At 43.2% G+C, this 24,380-nt stretch overlaps 1 protein-coding gene across 1 annotated transcript in view; it reads left to right on the top strand.

The window, feature by feature from the left end:
• LOC124605518 (ABC transporter G family member 20) overlaps positions 1-24,380 on the top strand; it is a 408,656-nt gene that overhangs the window by 278,106 nt on the left and 106,170 nt on the right. The window contains exon 3 of the mRNA XM_047137261.1: positions 12,636-12,795. Coding sequence (XP_046993217.1) covers positions 12,636-12,795 — 160 coding nt within the window. The remainder of the gene's footprint in view (positions 1-12,635; positions 12,796-24,380) is intronic.

Here is a 24,380-nt window from a genome sequence, read left to right as displayed (position 1 = left end):
ATTCAGTGACAAGAAAATTCAATTAAACCGAAATATCGGTCTTTGGCCCTGTGTAAAACAATCAGAATTAAAGTCTTACCTCAGAATAAATGGATGTCACATATCTGCTCTTGTTGTTGCGCACCGCTTGGAGGAACTGCATTGCAAATAATAATATTCTCTTTTTTTGTGATTTTTAGTGGAATTTTTCTTCAAAAGAAGTGGAATGAAATGGGAAGTGCAACGAAAACTTGAGTTCAATAAAAAATTAAATTTTTGAGAAAATGCTTTTGAAATAAAAAATTATTATTGGGAGACTTGTTGGAGAATAATTACAATAAATAAAATTTTTCATTATCTAATGATTATATTAATTAACAGTATACCTTATTCCTCATCTTGACCATTGTTGCCGACCGCCTACATCACACAACCGCACTGGGCTGCTACTACTGACCGACCGCTCTGCATGACGACTACAGACTGAGTACTGCTCTCAACTAGACAGAGCTACAGACTCGCAACGACTGACTGACTGCTACTCTGCATAGCGACAACTAACTCGCAAAGACTACTACTGACTGAGAACCGCTCGCAACACTCGCGCGGTCAAGCGCATACTCTCTGGTCACAGATGCTACAATGCCTCGCCATCGCTGCTGCGTTACATACGTGTTTCAAGATCAATCGAGAAAACAGGAAGAAATTGTGTGGAACTATGAAAAAAATAAGCAAAGTATACGAACTGAGTAGTCCATGCGCAAGATAGGAAACATCAAGGATAACGTGAACTCAGGAGCGCAGTGGTTCTGTGGTTAGCGTGATGAGCTGCGGAACGAGAGGGCCTTGGTTCAAGTCTTCCCTCGAGTGAAAAGTTTAATTTTCTATTTTCAGACAATTATAATCTGTCCGTCTGTGTCAATTATCAAAGTTCAGGCACTCACACATAATCAACTTCGCTCTCCAAAATTCCAGGACATGTTCAGATTTGCTTGGACATATGCAGGATTTGACAGTCTACACACGGAAAAATTTGAAAACGTTAAAAACATATGTTTGACAGAGCACAGGGAAAACTGTGCGACTGTGAAACTGTTGCATTCATTTGTTGCAGTTCATGTGACAAACTCTTGTTTTCATCACTTTTTTGGGAGTGATTATTACATCCACAAGAAAACCTAAATCGGGCAAGGTAGAAGAATCTTTTTAGCCATTCGCCAAGTGTACAAGTTAGGTGGGTCGACGACATGTTCCTGTCATGTGACGCACATGCCGTCACCAGTGTCGTATAGAATATATCAGACGTGTTTTCCTGTGGAGGAATCGTTTGACCTATGACCTTGCGATCAAATGTTTTCGGTTCCCATTGGAGAGGCACCTCCTTTCGTGTACTAATCGCACGGTTTTGCGGTGCGGTCGCAAAACACAGACACTAAACTTATTACAGTGAACAGAGACGTCAATGAACGAACGGACAGATCATAACTTTGCGAAAATAAAGAAATTAAACTTTCCACTCGGGGGAAGACTTGAACCTAGGACGTTTCGTTCCGCAGCTGCTCACGCTAACCACGGGACCACGGCGCTCCTCGGCTCACTTTTTCCTTGTGTTGCTTATGTTGTACATGGACTACTCAGTTTGTATGTTTTGCTTATTTTTTTCATAGTTCCACACATCTTCTTCCTGTTTTTTCGATTGATCTGTGTTCAGTTTTCCAAAGCCTATCCACTGTGCCAACTTATAACTAAATCTGAGGGGGGTGCGATGGGGAGGTTCCCTTGTTACTATGGGCGGAGGTTATATTCGACAAACAGAATAAATTAATAACTTTCTCTTTTTACCGACCCCCGGTCTCAGATGAAACAGTTGCTGAACATTTCAAAGAAAACTCGAGTCTCATCGCAAATAGGTACCCTACTCATACAATTATAGTTGGCAGTGACTTCAGTCTACCTTCCGTATGTTGACAAAAATACATTTTCAGACCCTACTATAGATAGAAAACAACTTCCATAATTGTTGTAAATATTTTTTTAAAATTATTTTGAACAATTAGTTCACGAGGCCATTCAAATTGTAAATGGTTACGAAAACACACTTGACCTCTTAGACACAAATAATCCTGAGCATCACGACGGGTACAGGAATCAGTGAACACACGGTCGTAGCGAGGCTCAATTCCGTAACAAAGAAATTCACCAAAACTAAACGCAAAATATATATATTTATAAAAAATTCGGTTGACGTCTTTCTAAGAGAGAGTCTCCAATCCTTCCAAACTATGTAAGTGAAGACCATATGTGGCTTAAGTTCAAAGAAATAGTATCAACAGCACTCGAGAGATTCATAGCAAATAAATTAATATCAGACGGAACTGATCCCACATGGTACACAAAACACGACAGAAAGCTGCTGCAGGAGCACCGAAAAAGGCACGTATAATTTAGACGAGCTCAAAATCTCCAAGATTGGCGAAGTTTTACTGTGGCTCGAAATTTGGTGAGGATTTCAATGCGAGATGCTTTTAATGGTTTCCACAACGAAGCTCTCTCTAGAAATGTGGCGAAAAATCCATAGAGATTCTGGTCCTATGTTAAGAAAAGCAGCGGAAAGGCTCAGTAAGTACCTTTACTGCGGGTGGTGGTGGTGGTTAGTGTTTAACGTCCCGTCGACAACGAGGTCATTAGAGACGGAGCGCAAGCTCGGGTTAGGGAAGGATTGGGAAGGAAATCGGCCGTGCCCTTTCAAAGGAACCATCCCGGCATTTGCCTGAAACGATTTAGGGAAATCACGGAAAACCTAAATCAGGATGGCCGGAGACGGGATTGAACCGTCGTCCTCCCGAATGCGAGTCCAGTGTGCTACCACTGCGCCACCTCGCTCGGTTTTACTGCGGGTCGGGTTGCGTGGGAGGAGGGGGAGCAGCAGGAGGGGGAGACAAGGGACCCAACCCTTAGGAGCAGCTAAAATCGTGGCAAATGTCCGCCGTGGCAAATGTCCGCACACCGGACTGGCGTAGAGTTTCTGCCCAGGAATGTGTTGTGATTAATGAGTTAGAGCTTTGACGCTGTAGGCAGCAAAGTTCGTTCTGTGTTTGGAGAAAACTAACGGCAACGGACAGAAGACCGTATAGCGGCAGAGTCAGAGATCGGTGATGTGGAGACCGCCTGTTGCGCACCTCCAGGTAAGACGACACGGAATCTTGCCCCGCATGTTGGGAGACTGTCGGGATTTCCGCGGCCCGCAACCTGTTCTGCGGAGAGCCCGCTGCGCCGGGGTCATGGAGTTTTCCACCGTCCGGCCTCGATCTCCATTCCAGCCGCCAATGAAGAGGAAAAAGTGCACGAGGCAGCTGCCGGCTTCCACGCAACCCGCCCATACTTAGCCGTGTCATCGCCTCGTATTTACGTCCCGTGTTTACTGCTCCTCCAGGAAGCGCCCACGAGTTTACGAGTAAGGCGAGTATTTCCCTAGACGTCTCGTTCATCTCATGACTCACAGTAATGTACCTGTGTTGGATAGTGCCAATTTTAGATTTGTTATGGTTGGAAACTGACATAACGAGTCCATAGACATTAAAATGCAGGACGGCCGCTATTGCGCCCTTGGTCATTATCTTTAATGATCATTTGGCCGTGGTTCAACGCTAATTTCTTTGCTTAATGTTTCGTCTCCTAATGCTGACTAGTACACCAGAAGCTACGAAGTTTCAGATAGTTGTGCTTTGTCTAAGGCTGAACTCCTATCTCAATACAAATCCTGCTTTGTGTTGGTGCAGCAACAGTGCTTCCATGTCCCGAATAAAAGACAGTCACTGATGCAACGTTTATTAATAACGCGTTTCCCTCTCTTAGTGCATCATCAGATTACGGTCAAAAAGTGCGATGTATAAAATGTCAAACACCGCATGAGTGTAGCCAAGGAAATTGCATTTTTAAGAAGAGACACTTTTTCACGCTTATGACGTCGTATATCCTGAATAATGTGCCGTACAGTGATATAATTTTGCAATTGTATTCAGTGCTATCTGTGGATCTTCCTCTTCTTCTTCTTCTCAAGACCTTACAACACTTTTGGGTTTCAGCTTCTTCAACAAATTTCCCCCAGTCTGCCCTCTCCCTAGCGCGGTTCTTCGGCATCCTCCACATCGTCTGTCCACCGATTTCGTGGCTTCCCTCTCTGTCTCGGTCTTCTTCTAGTTGGTCTCCATTCAACCTTTATACTCGTTTGGTATTTGTGGATACCGTCTGCAGAAATGTATTGCGATTAGAATCATTAGTAAGGAAGTAATAAATTCAAACGTCAAGGCTGATGCATAAGTGTTACTGCACAAACAGCGAAAATGTTACAGATAAACTTTGCCGGCCACTGTGGCCGAGCGGTTCTAGGCGCTTCAGTCTGGAATCGCGCGACCGCTACGGTCGCAGGTTCGAATCCTGCCTCGGGCATGGATGTGTGTGATGTCCTTACGTTAGTTAGGTTTAAGTAGTGCTAAGTTCTACGGGACTGATTACCTCAGATGTTAAGTCCCATAGTGCTCAGAGCCATTTGAACCATCTGATTTGAACAGATAAACTTTCTTCATTTCATAATTTTGTGGGGTTTGGGGTGGGTGGGTGGGGGGGGGGAGGGGGGAGGCGGGGGAGTAGCAGTGGGAAAAATTATTTCAAAAGATTTTAAATTACCATAAAGTTTGTGGGAACTCTCAAACTGATCTCCTTCTGAAATATTGGACGAATACAATCCGGGTAATCTCAGCGCCGTTGCGTTATGCTACCTGAACACTGTTTCTAGCTTTAATACGTGGCCGGCCGTGGTGGCTGAGCGGTTCTAGGCACTACAGTCTGGAATGGCGTGACCGCTGCGGTCGCAGGTTCGAATACTGCCTCGGGCATGGATGTGTGTGATGACCTGAGGTTAGTTGGGTTTAAGTAGTTCTAAGTTCTAGGGGACTGATGACCTCAGATGTTAAGTCCCATAGTCCCCAGAGCCATTTTTTTTAATACGTGACTTATTGTGTTCAACCTCCAACTTAAGACTATACCTCTTAATAAGCAGATTATGACAGCACTTTAAATTTCTTAATTTACTCACTTATCAAATGAACAAATTTTTTGCCCCTGGAAGCCGTTAGATAGGCAACCTGCAAATGAGACTGGCTGATTTTATCCATTTACTAATATGTATACTACAGACGGCAGCCTCTCGTGCTGGCGAAACGTCAGAAAAAAAGAAATCATTATTCAAACGGCGGTCGAAGACCCGGCGACAAAAGCCGATAGGTAATGCGTCACAAAGCATAGATTTGTGAAAGCCGATGAATCTTTTTGAGACATACTGTATTTTTCTGCTGATCATGACGGTATCGCGTTGTGGATCTACTAGAATTATGGCATTTATTATTTTCGCCGAATTGCAAGGTACTGCGTTGGTCTTCGTTTCTCCTTTGGTATAGCAGTAATTCAAAGTGTTAAGTTTTGTTATTGGATTCGGTAATAATCTTACGAAAACGCCCACTGTGTCTCGTCCAACGTGGTCTTCCTCCTCTGTATGGAGACGAGGAACACAGGCAGCAACGAAGTGCCGCGCTAACTACACGCAGCTGCGTTCGAGAGACAAATTAAACCAGCCCTGGGCGGGTGGTAACTACGAACCTGCCTGTGCAACGGTGAAAAAGGAAAGAAGTATTTTATCTCCTCTGCGGCGGTGCGTATAATGGCAGGCGTTTATTACGTTGCCCCGAACCGGTTCCTGGCGTACGACTCGCTCTTCGCACTGGCTCCGGGACAGTTTCCATGTCTCCACAGGCCCAGCCGCGAAGCCGCCCGAATGGTCCGTACAGCAACAGTCGGAAGAAAAGTCCTTGACAGAGCAAATACCTGCTGTGACGAAGGCCGCCCTTTGCGTGCGGTAATTTCCCACTTGTAGACTCATTTGCGTAAATGACTAAAATTATTCGGAATCTTTCCGCAATGTTGGGTTCTTCTTGCATGGAAACAACCACTGTAGCTAAGGGGTCTGCGTAGATGGAGGTATTCACGGATATCCTTAGTACTAGCTTTTTTGCAGATAAAAGCCTTCCTGTAAATTCAGTTAAATACTTAGGGATTGCAATTACAAATAACCTACATTTGAACGATCACATAGATAATATTGTGGGTAGAGCAAACCAAAGACTGCGATTCATTGGCAGAACACTTAGAATGTGCAAGAGGTCTACTAAAGAGACTGCTTACACCACGCTTGTCCGCCCTATTCTGGAGTTTTGCTGTGCGGTGTCCGCATAAGGTGGCACTGTCTGATGACATCGACAAAGTACAAAGAAGGGCAGCTCGCTTCGTATTATCGCGAAATAGGGGAGATAGTGTCACAGACATGATACGTGAATTGGAGTGGCAACTATTAAAACAAAGGCGTTTTTCGTTGCGACGGGATCTTCTCATGAAACCTCAATCACCAGTTTTCTCCTCCGATTGCGAAAACATTCTGTTGCCACCCACCTACATAGGGACAAATTTCTCCCTATTATCATCGCGATAAAATAAGAGAAATCAGGGCTCGCACAGAAAAAGTGCTCGTTTTTCCAGCGTCCCGTTCGAGAGTGGAACGGTAGAGAGACAGCTTGAAGGTAGTTCATTGAAACCTCTGCCAGGCACTTTACTGTGAATAGCAGAGTAATCACGTAGATGTAGATGTACACATGGATATCAACAGATGCATCTGCGGGTATCTACAGTAGTAATTTCTTAGTGATGTCAGTATCACGATTTTCGTCTATTTACATAACATCTTATCGGTGGTAGAGATAGTTTAAGGCTGCGGCACACATCTGTTGTAAGGGTAACTCAAGACTGGCAGTATGAAGCCGTTATTGGAATGTTTGATAGGTCCAGGCTCTTCGGAAGTCTATTCCCTTCCTTACTGCTTTACCTATACCTATTGACATACGGTCTGTTGCGTCTAAAGGAAGGACGTCAAAACAGGGTTATCACAGGTAAAGAGGGTCTGCCTGGGTAAAAGAACGTTATTATCAACGAACACTGGCCATAATGTGAGGAACAGATTTCTGAGGATGTACGTTTGGTGCACAGCACTATACAGGGTGGTCCATTGATGGTCACTGGGCCAAATATCTCATGAAATAAGCGTCAAACGAAAAAACTACAAAGAACGAAACTTGAATGGGGAAACCATATAGCGCTATGCTTGGCCCGCTAGATGGCTTTGCCATAGGTCAAACGGAAATCAACTGCGTTTTTTTAAATAGGAACCCCCATTTTTTATTACATGTTCGTGTAGTACGTAAAGAAATATGAATGTTTTAGTTGGACCACTTTTTTCGCTTTGTGATAGATGGCACTGTAACAGTCACAAACACATGGCTCACAATTTTAGACTAACAATTGGTAACAGGTAGGTTTTTTAAATTAATATATAGAACGTAGGTACGTTTGAACATTTTATTTCGATTGTTCCAATGTGATACATGTACCTTTGTGACCTTATCATTTCTGAGAACGCATGCTGTGACAGCGTGATTACCTGTAAATACCACATTAATGCAATAAATGCTCAAAATGATGACCGTCAACCTCAATGCATTTGGCAATACGTGTAACGACATTCCTCTCAACAGGGAGTAGTTCGCCTTCCGTAATGTTCGCACGTGCGTTGACAATGCGCTGACGCATGTTGTCAGGCGTTGTTGGTGGATCACGATAGCAATTATCCTTCATCTTTCCCCACAGGAAGAAATCATGGGACGTCAGATCCGGTGAACTTGCGGGCCATGGTATGGTGCCTCGACGACCAATCCACCAGTCATGAAATAAGCTATTCAGTACCGCTTCAACCGCACGCTAGCTATGTGCTGGACATCCATCATGTTGGAAGTACATCGCCATTCTGTCATGCAGTGAAACATCTTTTAGTAACATTGGTAGAACATTACGTAGGAAATCAGCATACACTGCACCATTTAGATTGCCATCGAGAAAATGGTGGCCAATTATCCTTCTTCCCATAATGACGCACCATACATTAACCCGCCAAGGTCGCTGATGTTCCACTTGTCGCAGTCATCGTGGATTTCCCGTTGACTAATAGTGCATATTATGCCGGTTTACGTTACCGCTGTTGGTGAATGACGCTTCGTTGCTAAATAGAACACGTGTAAAAAATCTGTCATCGTCCCGTAATTTCTCTTGTTCCCAGTGGCAGAACTGTACACGACGTTCAAAGTCGTCGCCATGCAATTCCTGGTGTATAGAAATATGGTACTGGTGCAATCGATGTTGATGTAGCATTCTCAACACCGACGTTTTTGAGATTCCCGATTCTCACGCAATTTGTCTGCTACTGATATGCGGATTAGCCGCGACAGCAGCTAAACACCTACTTGGGCATCATCATTTGTTGCAGGTCGTGGTTGAAGTTTCACATATGGCTGAACACTTTCTGTTTCCTTAAATAACGTAACTATCTGGCGAACGGTCCGGACACTTGGATTATGTCGTCCAGGATACCGAGCAGCATACATAGCACATGCCCGTTAGGTATTTTGATCACAATAGCCATACATCAATACGATATCGACCTTTCCCGCAGTTGGTAAACTGTCCATTTTAACACGGGTAGTGTATCACGAAGCAAATACCGTCCGCACTGGCGGAATGTTACGTGATAGCATGTACTTATACGTTTGTGATTATTGCAGCGCCACCTATCACAAAGCGAAAAAAGTGGTCCAACTAAAACATTCATATTTCTTTACATACTACACGAATATGTAATAAAAATTGGGGTTCCTATTTAAAAAAACGTAGTTGATATCCGTTTGACCTATGGCAGCGCCATCCTAGCGGGCCGACGATAGCTTCTGGTTTGCCCCTTCAAGCTAGACATGTTTCGTTCTTTGTAATTTTTTCGTTTGACGCTTATTTCGTGAGATATTTGGCCCGGTCACTATCAATGGACCACCCTGTATGGTAATGATTCAGGGACTGTGGGAAAACCGGAACAGAAGAGAATCGAAGTACTTGAGGCGTGGTGCCACAGAGAGATGCTGAAAATTAGATGGACTGATAAGGTAAGGAATGTGGAGGTTCTCCTCAGAACCGGCGAGTAGAGCAAAATGTGGAAAACACTAAGAAGAGGATGGAACAGGATGGCAGGACATTTGTTATGACATCAAGAAATAACTTTCATGTTACTTGAATGAGTTACAGAGGGTAAACACTATAGAAGATGACACAGATTGGAACACATCCAACAAATAATTGAGGGTGAATGTGTTACTCTGGGACGAAGAGGTTGGCACATTAATGGAATTCGCATATAATGAGTGAGAAGACTAATGACTCAGTAAACAAAACGGAGAATGACTTGCTCGGGAGGCCTCTTTTTTCGTGCAATTTAAGAAGTGTGTCCTGGAGACATCCCTGTCCGCTGACAACCTACGAAGTACGAGTTTGATAAAGAGCTAGGGAAGGCATCGGAGTTACGACTACTGGGAGTGTGTTAATAACATCGACAACACGGGCCTATCTACCTTTAAGATGAAACAAGATGACTATAAGGTAATACGAAAGCCCAAATGAGAATTGACGGTTTGACAAAAATTTGGCTACTTTTTTGATGGAAAGGAGTTGTAGTTGGTTGTTTTGCGTACAGAAAACTCTGTTCTCACAGCAGACACAAAAATGGGAACTCAAAAATGTTAAAACAAAAGTGTGAGGACGGACGAAATAGTATAATTAGTTTAACACTAATAGAAATGTCAACATTCTTGAAGTTTTCTCGACTATCAAGGTGCAGCGCCATAAAACAAACACATCTGCCTTGTTAGTGGAGATTTTTATTTTTCTCTTTCAGACGTTGTATGTGGAGATGGTTATCATGCTGCAGCGAAGAACGATGCTGAGTTCTAAGAAAATCCTGTTTCATTCATTTGCCTTTTCGATAAATTTAAAGGAAACCGATAATCTTCTGCATGAAAATTTTTCGAGAGAGCTGACTTACGGAACGAATCAAGAAAATGGCAGGCTATTTTGTATGAAAATGTGGTCGTGATTGGCCATTATGCTTTTAGTTATGGAATATATACAGCATTTTACATACATATATTTTAATAATTGGTACCTTAATATGTATCCACTAAAATGTATTAGTTGTTTTTTCTCTGCATCTAACAGTCTTCCCGCCAAATTATCATTTAATTTACTACCTAATGTTTTCTGCATGATCGTATCTGTGCCATGGAGTACAATACGCCTTTCAACATAGATTACCCGTTTTGTGTACACGTGTCCATAGTTTAACACCCGATCTGCTGCCCAGGGTAAAATAAACCTCAATTTCTTTCTTGTGCCACATGTTCTTAGAGGTACAAGCCAAACTAAAAACGTACTACTCGTAACATCTATAATTGTTAGTCTGCAATTGAAGTAAATTCTAATGTATCTTTGTTCAGTACGCTGTTCTCGGTCATCATTAGAACTATCTGCACTTATGCCCCTAATACCCTATATGACGAGGCCCGACTTCAACAGACAAAAATTCCGGCCAGGCGCGAGCCCACATCGGAGTACCGGCTTATCGACCGGCTTAGGAGGTTTGCAGTGCTTTGATATCCATGGATATGAATAGGGATAAGAGACTGGCGGTTACAGATGCGGATAAGAGACCTGCGAACGCCATATGGATGCGGAGAGAATTTTTCTTATCGATGCACCCTTCTAGGTATGGCGTTTTCAATCACAGTTCTCTCAGATTATTATTTGCTGTAGGATAATTTCTGAAAAAAAAGATAATTTCCTCATGATTATTACACTTTTCCGTTGGCGCTTATTTCTCTGTGCCCTCCTTCACTTCTCACGCCTGACTGACTCGGCGTTTATTACCATGAAGGGTAATTAATTGAACTCAGAGGAGGCCTACAAAGATTTTAGTTTAGAGCGTCAAATACGTATCTGGAAGGGACTGAGCTTAGATTTTCGTGCCGGCCGGAGTGGCCGAGCGGTTCTAGGCGCTTCAGTCTGGAACCGCGCGACCGCTACGGCCGCAGGTTCGAATCCTGCCTCGGGAAGTTAGGTTTAAGTAGTTCTAGGTTCTAGGGGACTGATGACGTCAGAAGTTAAGTCCCATAGTGCTCATAGCCATTTTTTAGATTTTTCATCCACGACAAATTTATCCACATACGAGTATATTTGACCACTGAGTTTGACTGAAACGTTATACTTGTCAAGCAAAACTACAGGCACTCTTTTAATGTTCCCAATTTGTAATATAGAGAATAATCCAAGATCTTTAACACTGTATACTATGCGATACTTCGATTAGACACCTCATCTGGCTCACTTGCTTCGCTGTTAGATTAAACCGCTTCCGTTCCAAAGGCGCATTCATGCCAAGCAGTAACGACGCCGTGATCTCGTAAGCACTATGCATTAAAGAAACCGGTTGAAAGTGGTAATTAACTAGAAAGTAACAAAGCAGACACCGTCACAATGGAAATCTGACAGGTAGCCTCACTCCGTTAGGAATATTATTAGACTTTGGGGCGTTAGTAACCTACTCATTATTCGACAAGTTCAATTTGTCCCACTGCAAGTGTTCAGCTGTGTCTTGGAAGTGTTTCCGTCAAAGGCAAATAACTGCTTGAGGTGGGAAAGCGAGAGAGATAGTACTCTGCTGGAAGACTGGCGAGCAACGGGAAATCCTGACGGGTATGCGTAAAAGATAATTCTGAATCACATTTGCAACACCGTGTTACCACGGAAATGCTCCAAAAATTCCATTCAAGAATGTGAAATAGTGACTGGTTGCTTTTTATTTCATTTATTTTTCGAGTTGTTTTGATCCGCACTAATAAATTCGAAACAGAAAATGGTTTTGGAAAAATAAAGATCACGTAATAACGATTTTTATTAGGACATCTTAGACAGAATCAAAATATTAGATAACCAGTAACCAAGTTAGCTGTTTCAATTCACTGCTGTAATACTGTACATGTGAAAATTAGCAGCTGGAAGCGGTCATTTGGTCGTTGGTTACCAACCATTAAAGATCGAATTTCTAAACTGAGATATTAGCATTTCAGATCAATATTCAGCTTGTAGGGCCAAAACAGTGGTGTTAGATGTTTTCCTGTCAAATCAGTTGTTTCCTTTTTGGAGCGGTGTTATCCTACAGGTATCACGAGATTGATTTCCAAAGTGAAATGTTTCTAGTTATTTATTTCCAAAATGATCCGTTTTCGTCTAGCGCACTAGCCAATAGAACCAGTTTTATAAATCACATGCTTCGTGTTCTGTGGAGCTGTGACACTTTTTTTGTAGACCTTGTTGAAGAGCAGAAGACGCCAAGCCAGTATTGAGTTCGGTGCGGATTTTGGATTATGATCAATATGGTCACAGGGGGCCGTTGTGGCCGAGTGGTTCTAGGCGCTTCAGTGTGGAACCACGCGACCGCTACGGTCGCAGGTTCGAATCATGCCTCGGGCATGGATGTGCGTGATGTCCGTAGGTTAGTTAGGTTTAAGTAGTTCTAAGTCTAGTGGACTGATGACCTCAGATGTTAAGTCCCATAGTGCTTAGAACCATTTGAACCCTTTTGGGAGACATGTGCCATGACAGGGTGCGTCTTGTGGTTGCAGCTACGGCCTGCTGGGCGCCAGCGGCTGCGGCAAGACGACGCTGCTGAGCTGCATCGTGGGCCGGCGGCGACTCAACACGGGCGAGATCTGGGTGCTGGGCGGCCGTCCCGGCTCCAAGGGCAGCGGAGTGCCCGGCCGGCGCGTCGGCTACATGCCACAGGTCAGTCACCGCCTGTAGCCTCTCTCTCTCTCTCTCTCTCTCTCTCTCTCTCTCTCTCTTTTCCTTTGCTTGTAAACACGAAACGTAAGAAGGGGAAGGAAAGGTAAAGGATGGGTGGAACACTGTGACGCCTAGCCGGACGGGGCATTGGGGTAACGCAATGGTGAGAGTTGAAAATTTACGGCTCCTCACGAGCGGTTGCCTTAACCGCTTCGGCCATCCGGTCACGGCCCCTGTCCCACTCAGATTTTCATGGCACAATGCATTGCAGTGCACCTCCTCCATTAAACTCACTATTCGCAAATCCTTATTATCGTAAGAGTTCAAATGCTATCTGCGCTTTCGCAGAACAGTCAGTGCAGAAAACCCGGAACATATACCATTTCTGACAATGCGTCTTAGGGTGGGACGTCATGTTAAACTAACTTTCTGAAGTCGCTGAGTAGCACCGTAGCTACATAAGAGACAAATTAAAAGCAGTCTCACTCTTCAAAATCCGCTATTATTTTTGGAGTAATTGCAATATTTAGAACTTACGATTTGCTAGTTCTGAACATGAAACCGATTGCTGCCTTTTGCGGAAGTTCGCGATTTGATACGAAAATAAGGAAATATGTAATGTCGGAGAAATGTATTTCATTTTAGATAGGGAAGTAGGGATCTTCGCGCATGTTGATATCGATTTCTACATGACGAGTATTTTCATTTTTATCGTCGGTAATGACACACTGTAAGCAGGCTGTTTAGGTTTTTATGTTGGTAACACCACGTAGCGCTCTATATGAAAATCACTGACTGTGCTGTGTGCAGTCTGTGGCTGGTTTGCATTGTTGGAATTTGCTATTGTAGTGTTGGGCAGTTGGCTATTAACAGCGCGTAGCGTTGCGCAGTTGGAGGTGAGCCGCCAGCAGTGGTGGATGTGGGGAGAGAGATGGCGGAGTTTTGAGAGCGGATGATCTGGACGTGTGTCCATCAGAGACAGTAAATTTGTAAGACTGGATGTCATGAACAGATATATATGTTATGACTTTTGAACACTATTAAGGTAAATACATCGTTTCTTCTCTATCAAAATCTTTCATTTGCTAAGTATGCCTATCAGTAGTTAGTGCCTTCAGTAGTTAGAATCTTTCATTTAGCTGGCAGTATTGGCGCACGCTGTATTGCAGTAGTTTGAGTAACGAAGATTTTTGTGAGGTAAGTGATTCATGAAAGATATAGGTTATTGTTAGCCAGGGCCATTCTTTTGTGGGGATTTTTGAAAGTCAGATTGCGTTGCACTAAAAATATTGCGTGTCAGTTTAAGCACAGTCATTTATAATTTTTCTAAGGGGACGTTTCAACACTATACATTCGCTCTCAGCTCAGTTCCCGCGCGACCGCTATGGCCGCAGGTTCGAATCCTGCCTCGGGCATAGATGTGTGTGATGTCCTTAGGTTAACATCAAAATGGTTCAAATGGCTCTGAGGACTATGGGACTTAACATCTGTGGTCATCAGTCCCCTAGAACTTAGAACTACTTAAACCTAACTAACCTAAGGACAACACACACATCCATGCCCGAGGCAGGATTCGAACTTGCGACCGTAGCGGTCGCGCGGTTCCAGACTGTAGCGCCTAGAACCGGTCGGCCACTCCGGCCGGCCTGTCCTTAGGTTAGTTAGGTTTCAGTAGTTCTAAGTTCTAGGGGACTGATGACCTCAGAAGTTAAGTCCCATAGTGCTCAGAGCCATTTGAACCATCAGCTCAGTTCAAGAGATACCTGCACAGTTCTGGTTGCGTAGTTTTGCTAAGTGTACCTACTTATATAAGTATGGCTAACTCATCAATTTACACTGCACCTCAAGTCGTTGCTTTGCATGACACTGAAATGAATGATTACAGCATAAATGAAAATTATGTAGAATAAGTTTTTCTGACCAGCCTCTCGGTGTTCGGATCACACTCTAGTTTTGAAACGATAGAGCAGATCTGTTACCGTTTTCTGCAGTGGTTTTAAATCAGTTCAATTTGTTCTTCGCCAAAAATCTTGAACATTCAGTTATTTGTACTCATGTGGGTTTACATTGAAAACGTACTTCCTTCTGCGCTGTAGTGGCATTTCAGTTCTTGTATTACAGCAACATGGCCACCTTTGGCCGACACGGTCAGACAGCTACAGTTTGAGATGCACAGTAGGTAGTGATCATTAGTCTGCATTGTATCGTAACCACCTGTTGGGCAACAGGGATTTCTCTGCATGACGCACTGTCCCCGCCTCTGTAATCACGCAAGCGAGACCTTGTGCAACAGGCCAAGGGTCCTGCCTTGTGCCTCCACACGTAGCTATTTCCATACTTGTTTTCATTGCAGGTTGTTAACGAGTGAGGTGCCTGGTGGTAAACGCACTGGACTTGCACCCTCGGGGAGCGAGGTTCAATATCCCGGCCGGCAGTCTTGATTTCGTTTCTTCATAAAGCGGCTAATGCAATTGCCGGGTGCTTTTCTGAAACGGGCAAGATTGATGTCCTTTCCCGGCCGGGTCCAATCGGAGCTTCTTCCAGCTTCTACGAGACCTCAACATCGACAGGATATTAAATAATAATATTTCTTTCCTTTACCCTGTAACGTAGGACTCCCGGCCACGCTGCACGGTCCTTTACCGCTAGTGACTCACGAGCAGTCTTTCGGTAGATTTGGTGTGTGGCTAGACTGGATCTGATGCACCGACCTCTGCCTCAACGATTTAAAGTGGCTCATGATTAAAACATTCCCTATATTTGTGTACCTATTTGTTGACTGAAGTCTTTACGGATGTTTAAATCACGAGCAGTTGTGGATGTCCTAACAGCAAAAATTTAAATTTAAAGTGGGCTGTCATTGGAGCCTTCTGACCTTCTGTAAGAGATAGTGACTGTTCCAAGAAGGCAGGTTTTTTCAGCACCTGCTGGAAATAAACATGCAGAAAATTCTGGCAGGAAGCCTCAGTTTACAAGGGACTTCTGTGTGAATGAAAGGGAGCACACGTCTGTGTTACTTTTCTTGCAGAGAAAATGTGCAACTAAATCGGAGTCTCGTTACCGTCTCTATCTCACAGGGCATCCAGAGGCCTTCTCTCATACCTCTTCACATCAGTTTATCCTTATAAAGTGACTCTGAGCTAATGAAGCAGATCATTACATGTTTGGAGGATGGCACCAAGTAGAAGTGAAACACCGACTAAGGCATTTTGGTTAACTAGAAGCTGAGAACATTTTTTGTGTGATTGTTACGAATTATAATGGTAGATAGAGTGTGAAATGAAAAATTAGAAGGAGAAATGACTGGCATAACTTTTTCCACAAAACTGAACCGAGTCGAAAGAATATGCTGGGACACAAGAACTAGTTAACATGTCAGCGCAGAATCAAAATACATACTCACCAAACCATTTTTCAGTGCATCGCAGTGGTTACTTAGCACTAGTACTAGTGTGTTCTGCCCTATTCCATTCGTGTACTGAGTGGGGAAAAATGACTCTCTATAACTCTGGACGCACCCTAATCTCTCTCTCGTGTTATTTGCATGGTCCCTATACACGAGGCATACGAAGGAGACACATACCGTTTTTTGGATACCGGTTCTGTAAAGTTATTTAACAGGGTTTCGCGGGATCTCAACTTTCTTCCAAAGATTACCATTTTAGTTTCTGAGTGTGTGAGTTAAACTTTCGCATGCACTGCACCAACTAATTACGATCCTAGTAGCACGTTTTTCAATTTGACGATCTCCGTTTGATAACGACTTCCAAATTACTTTAGAACTGCTCGCATTAGCGTCTTGTACACTATTTTCTCTACATACGCCTTACAGTTTCCTAGAACCCGTCCGATAAATCTAATTTTTCCTCCACCTGTCCTAAAACTGATTTTACATGATCGTCCCATTTCATTTCGCTTTCTAGAATTAACCCTAAATATTAAAACGGTGTGACGAGCTACAGATTTTCGCCACTGAAATTTTAATCAGAAACGTTCGATTTCTTTCGCTTTGTTCCAGACATCGTCTAGCATTTGTCCACATAAAACCATATCTGCCATTCATTACACTAGTGGAAATAATGTCCAAGTCTTTCTGTGCTTGATTACCATCGTCCAATGTCTTTTCTAGTCATCGGGACTCAGTTCGAAGCAGCACTCTTCCATGAAGACAATTCTACTCCAGTCAGTGGAATTCCACACCGAAGACGAGTCTTCAGATGCCCTGAACGGAGGTGGGATACTAACCTGATTGCCGCTCGCCATACAGGCCGACAGCCAGCAGTGATGATCTGGGGTTTCATTTTATTTCATAGTAGGACCTCTTTGGCTGTCATCCGCGGTATCTGACGGCAGAGCGGTACGTCGACGATATTCCACGCCCCGTTTTGTTGCTCTTCATGGCAGGCCTTCCTGACCTTACATTTCAGCAAGATAATGCCCGTCCTCAAACGGAGAGAGATTCTACTACTGGTCTTCGTCCTTGCCAAAGCCGAACTTGACAGGGAAGGTCACCGAACCTCCCCTCCCCCCCCTTAGTTGAGAACTTTTCCAGCACTACGGCCATTTTGTAATTTTGACGCTCAAACGCGCCAATCGGACAGAATTTGGCACAATCTCCCTCCCTCAGTAGGACATCCAGTAACCTCATCAATCAGTGCCAAGCCGAATAAATGCTTGCATTAGGGCCACAGATGGACCAACGCGTTATTGACTTGCTCAATTTCTGAAGCTCTTACTCTTGAGTTTTCCTGAACGTTTGCTTCACATGTACCGATTCCGTCCCATCCGGATAATTCCTTTGTGGTTCGGGTTTCTTTCTTACCTTAGAGTGTATTAAAGTTAGCAAGGTGCACTAAAGTTAGCAGAATAACTCGTGGCGCGGAAATACTCATACTATGTCCATCTAATACTTCAGAATGAGAGCAGTTAAATACTTCCAACGACGTTTACACATAATTTAAAAATCTCCGCGAAACTTTTTCTCGTTGACACGCTCCGCAGAATGATAAAAGAAAAAAAGTTTATCGCTTACTATATTTTCGCTGTTCATGCAACAAAACTGCAGCATCAGGCGTGAATTTTGAATTTATTACTTCTTGCCTACTAACTCTATTCGTAACATATTTTTCAGACGGTATCCTTATATACCACTGCATTTAGTAAAAAAGTGAGTCATTTTACAACATATAGTTCAGGAGGTAAGACGTCATAAACATTGACAGGAGTGAAACACTAGCTTATCTTAAAAACAAGAGCAAATTACCTACACTATACTAATGCAGTATTTGATAATGAATCTCTTTTATGTATGTGTGTTCGATTCTTTCAAGAATCCGGATGGTGGGGACTAGCGTCGTTTTTTAAAAATCGTGACTCACGTGGGGAGCGGTATTACTCTGCAGTCTTCATTTTCCGTTTGCGTCCACGCAGCAAGTTTGCTACCCACGTCTACGACCCTCATCTATGTCTTCACTTGGAACTTCAGATTGCTTAGTCCCAGTAACTTTCTCACTGCTGATCTTAGGCTTGTTATATTCTTTGCAGTGTTCTCTAGTTGCTCGACCTACTCTTTGATTGTTGTTTGTATTTTATCCATGCCGTATCTTGTGAAGTTCGAGGCTGTTGCTATATTCAGGATTATTAATGGAGACGCAACCCACTACAAAATACCTTTAAAAAAACTTTAATTTATTTTCGTTACCTGTTTCTGATATCAAGCTTATCTCCAGATCGCTACACTAGTTTTACTGCATGCAACTGACGAATAAAATTTTGTAGTAAAACAGGCGTAGCCATCTGAAGATGGGATTCTTAACCTGAAATTGATAGTGTCAATAGCGCAAATATTTTTTTAATTATTTGTGGCTAGTTATCTCTCCGTCAACAATCATTAATAATCGTTAGTTATTTATACTCTGAGTCACTTTTATTAAACTCACTAAGTATAACACTCACCGGTCTCTATCTTCCACAGTTACTGAGCTACGGTTAGTTCTTTGACGGTGAGTTCATATCGGTAACCGCCGGCCGGGGTGGCCATGCGGTTCTAGGCACTTCAGTCCGGAAACGCGTGACTGCAACGGTCGCAGGCTCGAATCCTGCCTCGGGCATGGATGTGTGTGATGTCCTTAGATTAGTTAGGTTTAAGTATTTCTAAGTTCTAGGGGACTGGTGACCTCAGATGTTAAGTCCCATAGTGCTCAGAGCCATTTGAGCCGTATCGGTAACCCCGTTGACACCGCCGCCTCCCACTTTTTGACGTGAGAACCTGTAAACATTCCAATCTAAAGTCGTGGGCGGAATTGGGGGGGGGGGGGGGGGGGGGAGATATTCTGTGACACGGAACCAGCGCATAGTTCTCGCATTCTTACATATTCCTTGTCTACATTCGGTCCCGTTGCTTCCTCGTGGCCTTCAACGGAAATCAGTCATTGCGAGAAAGGAAGTGTATGCTTCATCCTCGGGTAGCTGTCTCGATTCCGATGTATCGCACGCAAGCGATCGGCGCATGGCTGCGGTGTCTATCTGGAGGCGTCATCGTCCTTGTTTCACAATGCGGACGCCCGGCGTCAATCTTTTCCGCTTCCTTACGCAGGACAAGACGGCGCCGCTGCAGCAGTCGTGATGCTATTCTACGCGTGACCTTGTCCTTGATCGCTGCTGAGGAATTCTTCGCGTATAGCGTACACATGTCACTACTGTTTATATACACACATAATGAGACTTACTTTAACGGCTCTACTATTTCTGTACCTCTACAAACAGACTCTAGCATCTTTGTTAGAAATTCTGTAAACAAAATAAACCTGAAGGTAAGATCTTCTAGTTTGTTGAGGCCGCGACATGTCCCTTTTCAGTTTCTTCTAGACGATCGATGTTTCCACCCTTCTGCGTGGATCTTCTTCAGGATGTTCTAGGGTTTACGATTATCTGAATATTCAATGACACTGTCCCAGCATTTGCCTGGAGCGACTGAGGGGAATCACTGAAGACCAAAATCTGGATGGTCGGACTTGGATCTAAACCGTCGTCCTCCCTAACTATGAGGCCAGTATGTCAGCCACTGCTCTACGTCGTTCGATGTGTGAAGGATCATTCATATCGTTGTGAGCAGGACCAACCAGTCCTTGGGATGACGTTTATCGCTTTCTTCATGTCCCTAAATCACTACTGGTGAATGCCACAGTAGTTCCTTGATCGAGCCATGGCCATAAACTCCCACTTCCTCCTCCCCGCCCCCCCCCCCCCCAAATTCCACCCATGTTCTTGTATGAACAACTGTACTGACCTCGACGTTGACGAGATCTCAGCCACAAACCTTCCTTCTTTTTGTTTGATTTACTTGCGGATCAAGGAGTCTTTACACATTCGCGGGAAATTGAGCTTGCTAGTGACTGAAACGTAGAATCATTACCTACACATTGGTGTGAGATCTAACAGAATGACATCACGAGGAAGTCTGTCTCAAACTCGTATTTGTTTACATTCCAACAAAGAGTGTATTTTCTAAACTCGTCAATGTTATTGGTTTGAAGGAATCCTCCTGTCTAGGGCAAATATTTTAATCGATAGAACAAAAGGTGTATTTGTTATTCAACCGGAAATATGGAATTGTTCTACCAAGAAGCAACAGAAGAATCCAAAAATAAGATTTTCTTCCCTATATAAATGCTTTATCTTCAATAATGACTTTAACACATTCTAATTCTTAGCCTGCCGCTATTATTTTCCCCTGCTCCGAGCATCATGTTATCCACTCATGGCTAACGTTGCAGGTAAGCTACTATCCAGAAATACGCAACAGATCTACCACTAAACTGGCTCTCTTCTGGTGGTGGTTTTCGATATACATCTTTCCTCATGTATTCTCTTATTTCCTAATTTTGTACTTCTTCGTCAACTTAGTTTTCGACATTCGTCGATAGCATCATATTTCAGTTGTTTCCACGTCCACGTTACACCCCGACATCTCCAATCGCCCACGTTACACTCCGATACAAGACAGTGCTTCTGACGTATAATTAAAGGAACTTCTTCCTAGTTTCCGTCAGTATCTGATACCAGCTCTTTCACTGAAAAAAGCTAGCGTTGCTTTTCCATTTCTTCTTCTCATATCTTACCTTTTTCTGCTATCACCTGTAATTATGCACTATCTAGTCAAAAGTATTCGGACACCGCTATGTAATGCGGAATTGCGTCATTGCACTATTCGCTGTATCCAGAAAGGCCCATACAGGACCTGCAACATGCGGTCGTGCATTGTCCAGCTGAAATGTAGGATTTTGGAGGGATCGAATGAAGGGTAGAGCCACGGGTCGTAACACATCTGAAATGTAACGTCACTGTTCAAAGTGCCGTCAATGCGAACAAGAGGTGACCGAGACGCGTAACCAATGGCGCCCCATACCATCGCGCCGGGTGATACACCAGTATGACGATGACGAATACACGCTTCCAATGTGCGTTCACCGCGATGTCGCCAAACACGGATGCGACCATCATGATGCTGTAAACAGAACCTGGATTCATCCGAAAAAATGACGTTCTGCCATAAGTGCACCCAGGTTCGTCGTTGAGTACACCATCGCAGGCGCTCCTGTCTGTGATGCTGCGTCAAGGGTAACCGCAGCCATGGTCTCCGAGTTGATAGTCCATCCTTCTACAAACGTCGTCGAACTGTTCGTGCAGATGGTTGTTGTGTTGCAAGCGTCCCCATCTGTTGACTCTGGGATCGAGACGTGGCTGCACGATCCGTTACAGCCGTGCGGATAAGATGCCTGTCATCTCGACTGCTAGTGATACGAGGCCGTTGGGATCCAGCACGGCGTTCCGTATTACCCCCCTGAACCCACCAATTCCATATTCTGCTAACAGTCATTGAATCTCGACCAACGCGAGCAGCAATGTCACGATACGATAAACCGCAATCGCGATAGGCTACAATCCGACCTTTATCAAAGTCGGAAACGTCATGGTACGCATTTCTCCTCCTTACACGAGGCGTCACAACAACGTTTCACCAGGCAACGCCGGTCAACTGCTGTTTGTGTGTGAGAAATCGGTTGGAAACTTTCCTCATGTCAGCACGTTGTAGGTGTCGCCACCGGCGCCAACCTTGTGTGAATGCTCTGATAAGCTACTTATTGCATATCACAGCATCTTCTTGCTGTCGGCTAAATTTTGCATCTGTAGCACGTCATATTCGTGGTGTAGCAATTTTAATGGCCAGTAGTGTATATTGACACTTCATCCATTCCGAGAATCGAAGATCTAGACGATTTTTTCCTTTTATCGACATTGATACTGGCAGGATATCGGTCCCAGGGATTCCAAGATTTTCGAGAGTGTTCTAATTTCAATTTTTGTGGTCGCGTAACAAAGAAATTTTTTTTGGTATGATATAATTTCAAATTAACAATTACCCAATTTTCCCTTTACTTGTATTGTGAAACCCTTCTTCTTGCCAAACCTATGGGTTTTAGTGAGTGAGTTTGCAAGCATCAAAATATATGACATAAATGGGCGTATATTTTGACTCGATTGACTTAGAAGCTAAACATTTTTACAGCGCCAAAAGGCTATAGATCTCAGTAAGTGACCTAAATTTCAACTTTATACGTTCACCCATACCTAAGAAAAAGGGTTCTTAACAGACGGACAGACATACAGTCTGATAATAAATGAAAAATGTGATGTGATATAATTATAGATTAATAATTTTGGGATTATTTGCCTTTGTTTGTCCTAGCAAATTTCATGGTTCTATGCCAACGAGAAGTACCTTGTACGTTTTGATGACTGAGTCTGCGAGTATCAAAATATGGGTGACTAAGAGATGAATACAGTAAGCTGGTTCAGACGTACGTAGTTTGCAGTAGTTATTCGGAGATGGAGCCTGTCATTGTCACGAAGGAGATGTCGGTCTTAATGTAATTATTAAGCAAAAATTTTTAATATAAAAAACTTTTAATGCCTAGACTGCAATTTTCAGTACACTACTAGAGCAGGATGACTAGTTTCCGTAGTTTTTTACAATCATCTTCAGTTCGTTCAAATTGTTAAAGACTGGCAGTACGCAGTTAAAGACTTCAGACGGATTGTATACCATAACTGCGCAACCTGACGGTAATAAAGAAGGAAAATGGACAGTTGTAGTAGTGAAAATTGCATCAAATGTCCATAATTTGCAAAAATAGCTGCTGTACAATTGCAAATCATGGGGATGGGAAGCAATTTTCACCAATGCAATAGGCCATTTTCGTTTTTTATTAACATTCGTGCGAGATTATGGTTTGCAACCCGGCTCACTCATGATGCATTTTTTAACTACATACTGTCATAGTCGTATTAGTCCCTAATAGAAATGCATGTCACCGCATGACTACAGCTTATGATCCTTTTCAATGTATGTTAGTAGATTTTTTACGAATTGAACGATCTGAAGACGGTTGTAGAGACCAGTCGAAACTAATCATCGTACTGTAATTGTATTCTGAAAACTACAGTCCAGGCAGTAAAAGTTTTTCATGTTAAAAAAATTGTGTTTAACAAATTCATTTCTTTGGGCTATCTTTCGAAGGCATCGTCCGTATAACTCAAGGAAATCCCTCCCCCGAGAGCAATTTTACGTTATCAGTACACAAAATTTCCTTATGTGAGTTTCTATCCAGTGACAATCTCTGGAATTCTTTTTGTGTCTATCGGCACCTTTGCATCAGCGTTAGCAGCATTTCTACACTGTTGTGAGAACTTTGCCGTAGGGAAGCCATCACTGGCACGAGCCTTTCTGTTCCCTTGGCATGCAAGGACGCAAAGTGTTTGTGTTCTAGATACAGTTTACTGTTTATTTGGAGAGGTTTTCCCCTGAGTATTGCACGTCATGCATCGCATTATCGCTTTCTCACTGTGGACGCGGTCGATGACCTCGCTGTGTAACGGGCAGCCACGTCTTCATCGTAATAACACCCTTAGCAGCCATATACCTATTTGTACTTGTTCTTATTTCCTCTTTTTTCGACTTCTCTCACTTGCTTTTATTCTGACAGTCGTATGTACTCATGAATATTCTCGAGGTATTTACCTGCCAAACAGTTTCTTTAGGGCAAACGAAATACCACACAAATAGTTAATACTGATTTGGGTTTAGCGTAGTACGTACTTCCACAACTAAACTTTAATTAGTTGTTACATTCATGTTGACAATTACTTAACGATATTATCATCAATAATCTTGTTGGCACACTATTTCCTTCCTGACTGCTTAAGGTTCTGTCGACAACAAAGTCATTTAATAAAGAATACGGACTTAGTTATCGGTTTTTTGCGTTATAAGCAGGGTCACGATTTTTAGGTTCACAGTTCAGATTCTGTGTGCCATTCGAATACCTCGACATTGTATTCACATTTATTGCTACTCAAATGTATTTGTATAACCTAAGACGTGTATTTAACGCTATTTTTGACCCGCTTGCAATGTTAACAACTGTTAATCCAAACACTGTGCTACTACCTCTCAGGTTTTGAATGCAACCGATTAAATTTCATGTTTTGCATATCTTCGTGTTGTAAACATGGCGAGAAAATAG

The sequence above is a fragment of the Schistocerca americana genome, chromosome 3 (genome assembly GCF_021461395.2).
Source record: "Schistocerca americana isolate TAMUIC-IGC-003095 chromosome 3, iqSchAmer2.1, whole genome shotgun sequence".
Classification (NCBI taxonomy): domain Eukaryota; kingdom Metazoa; phylum Arthropoda; class Insecta; order Orthoptera; family Acrididae; genus Schistocerca; species Schistocerca americana.
Note: the sequence above shows the minus strand (reverse complement) of the source record. Positions and strands in the feature narration are given on the sequence as shown.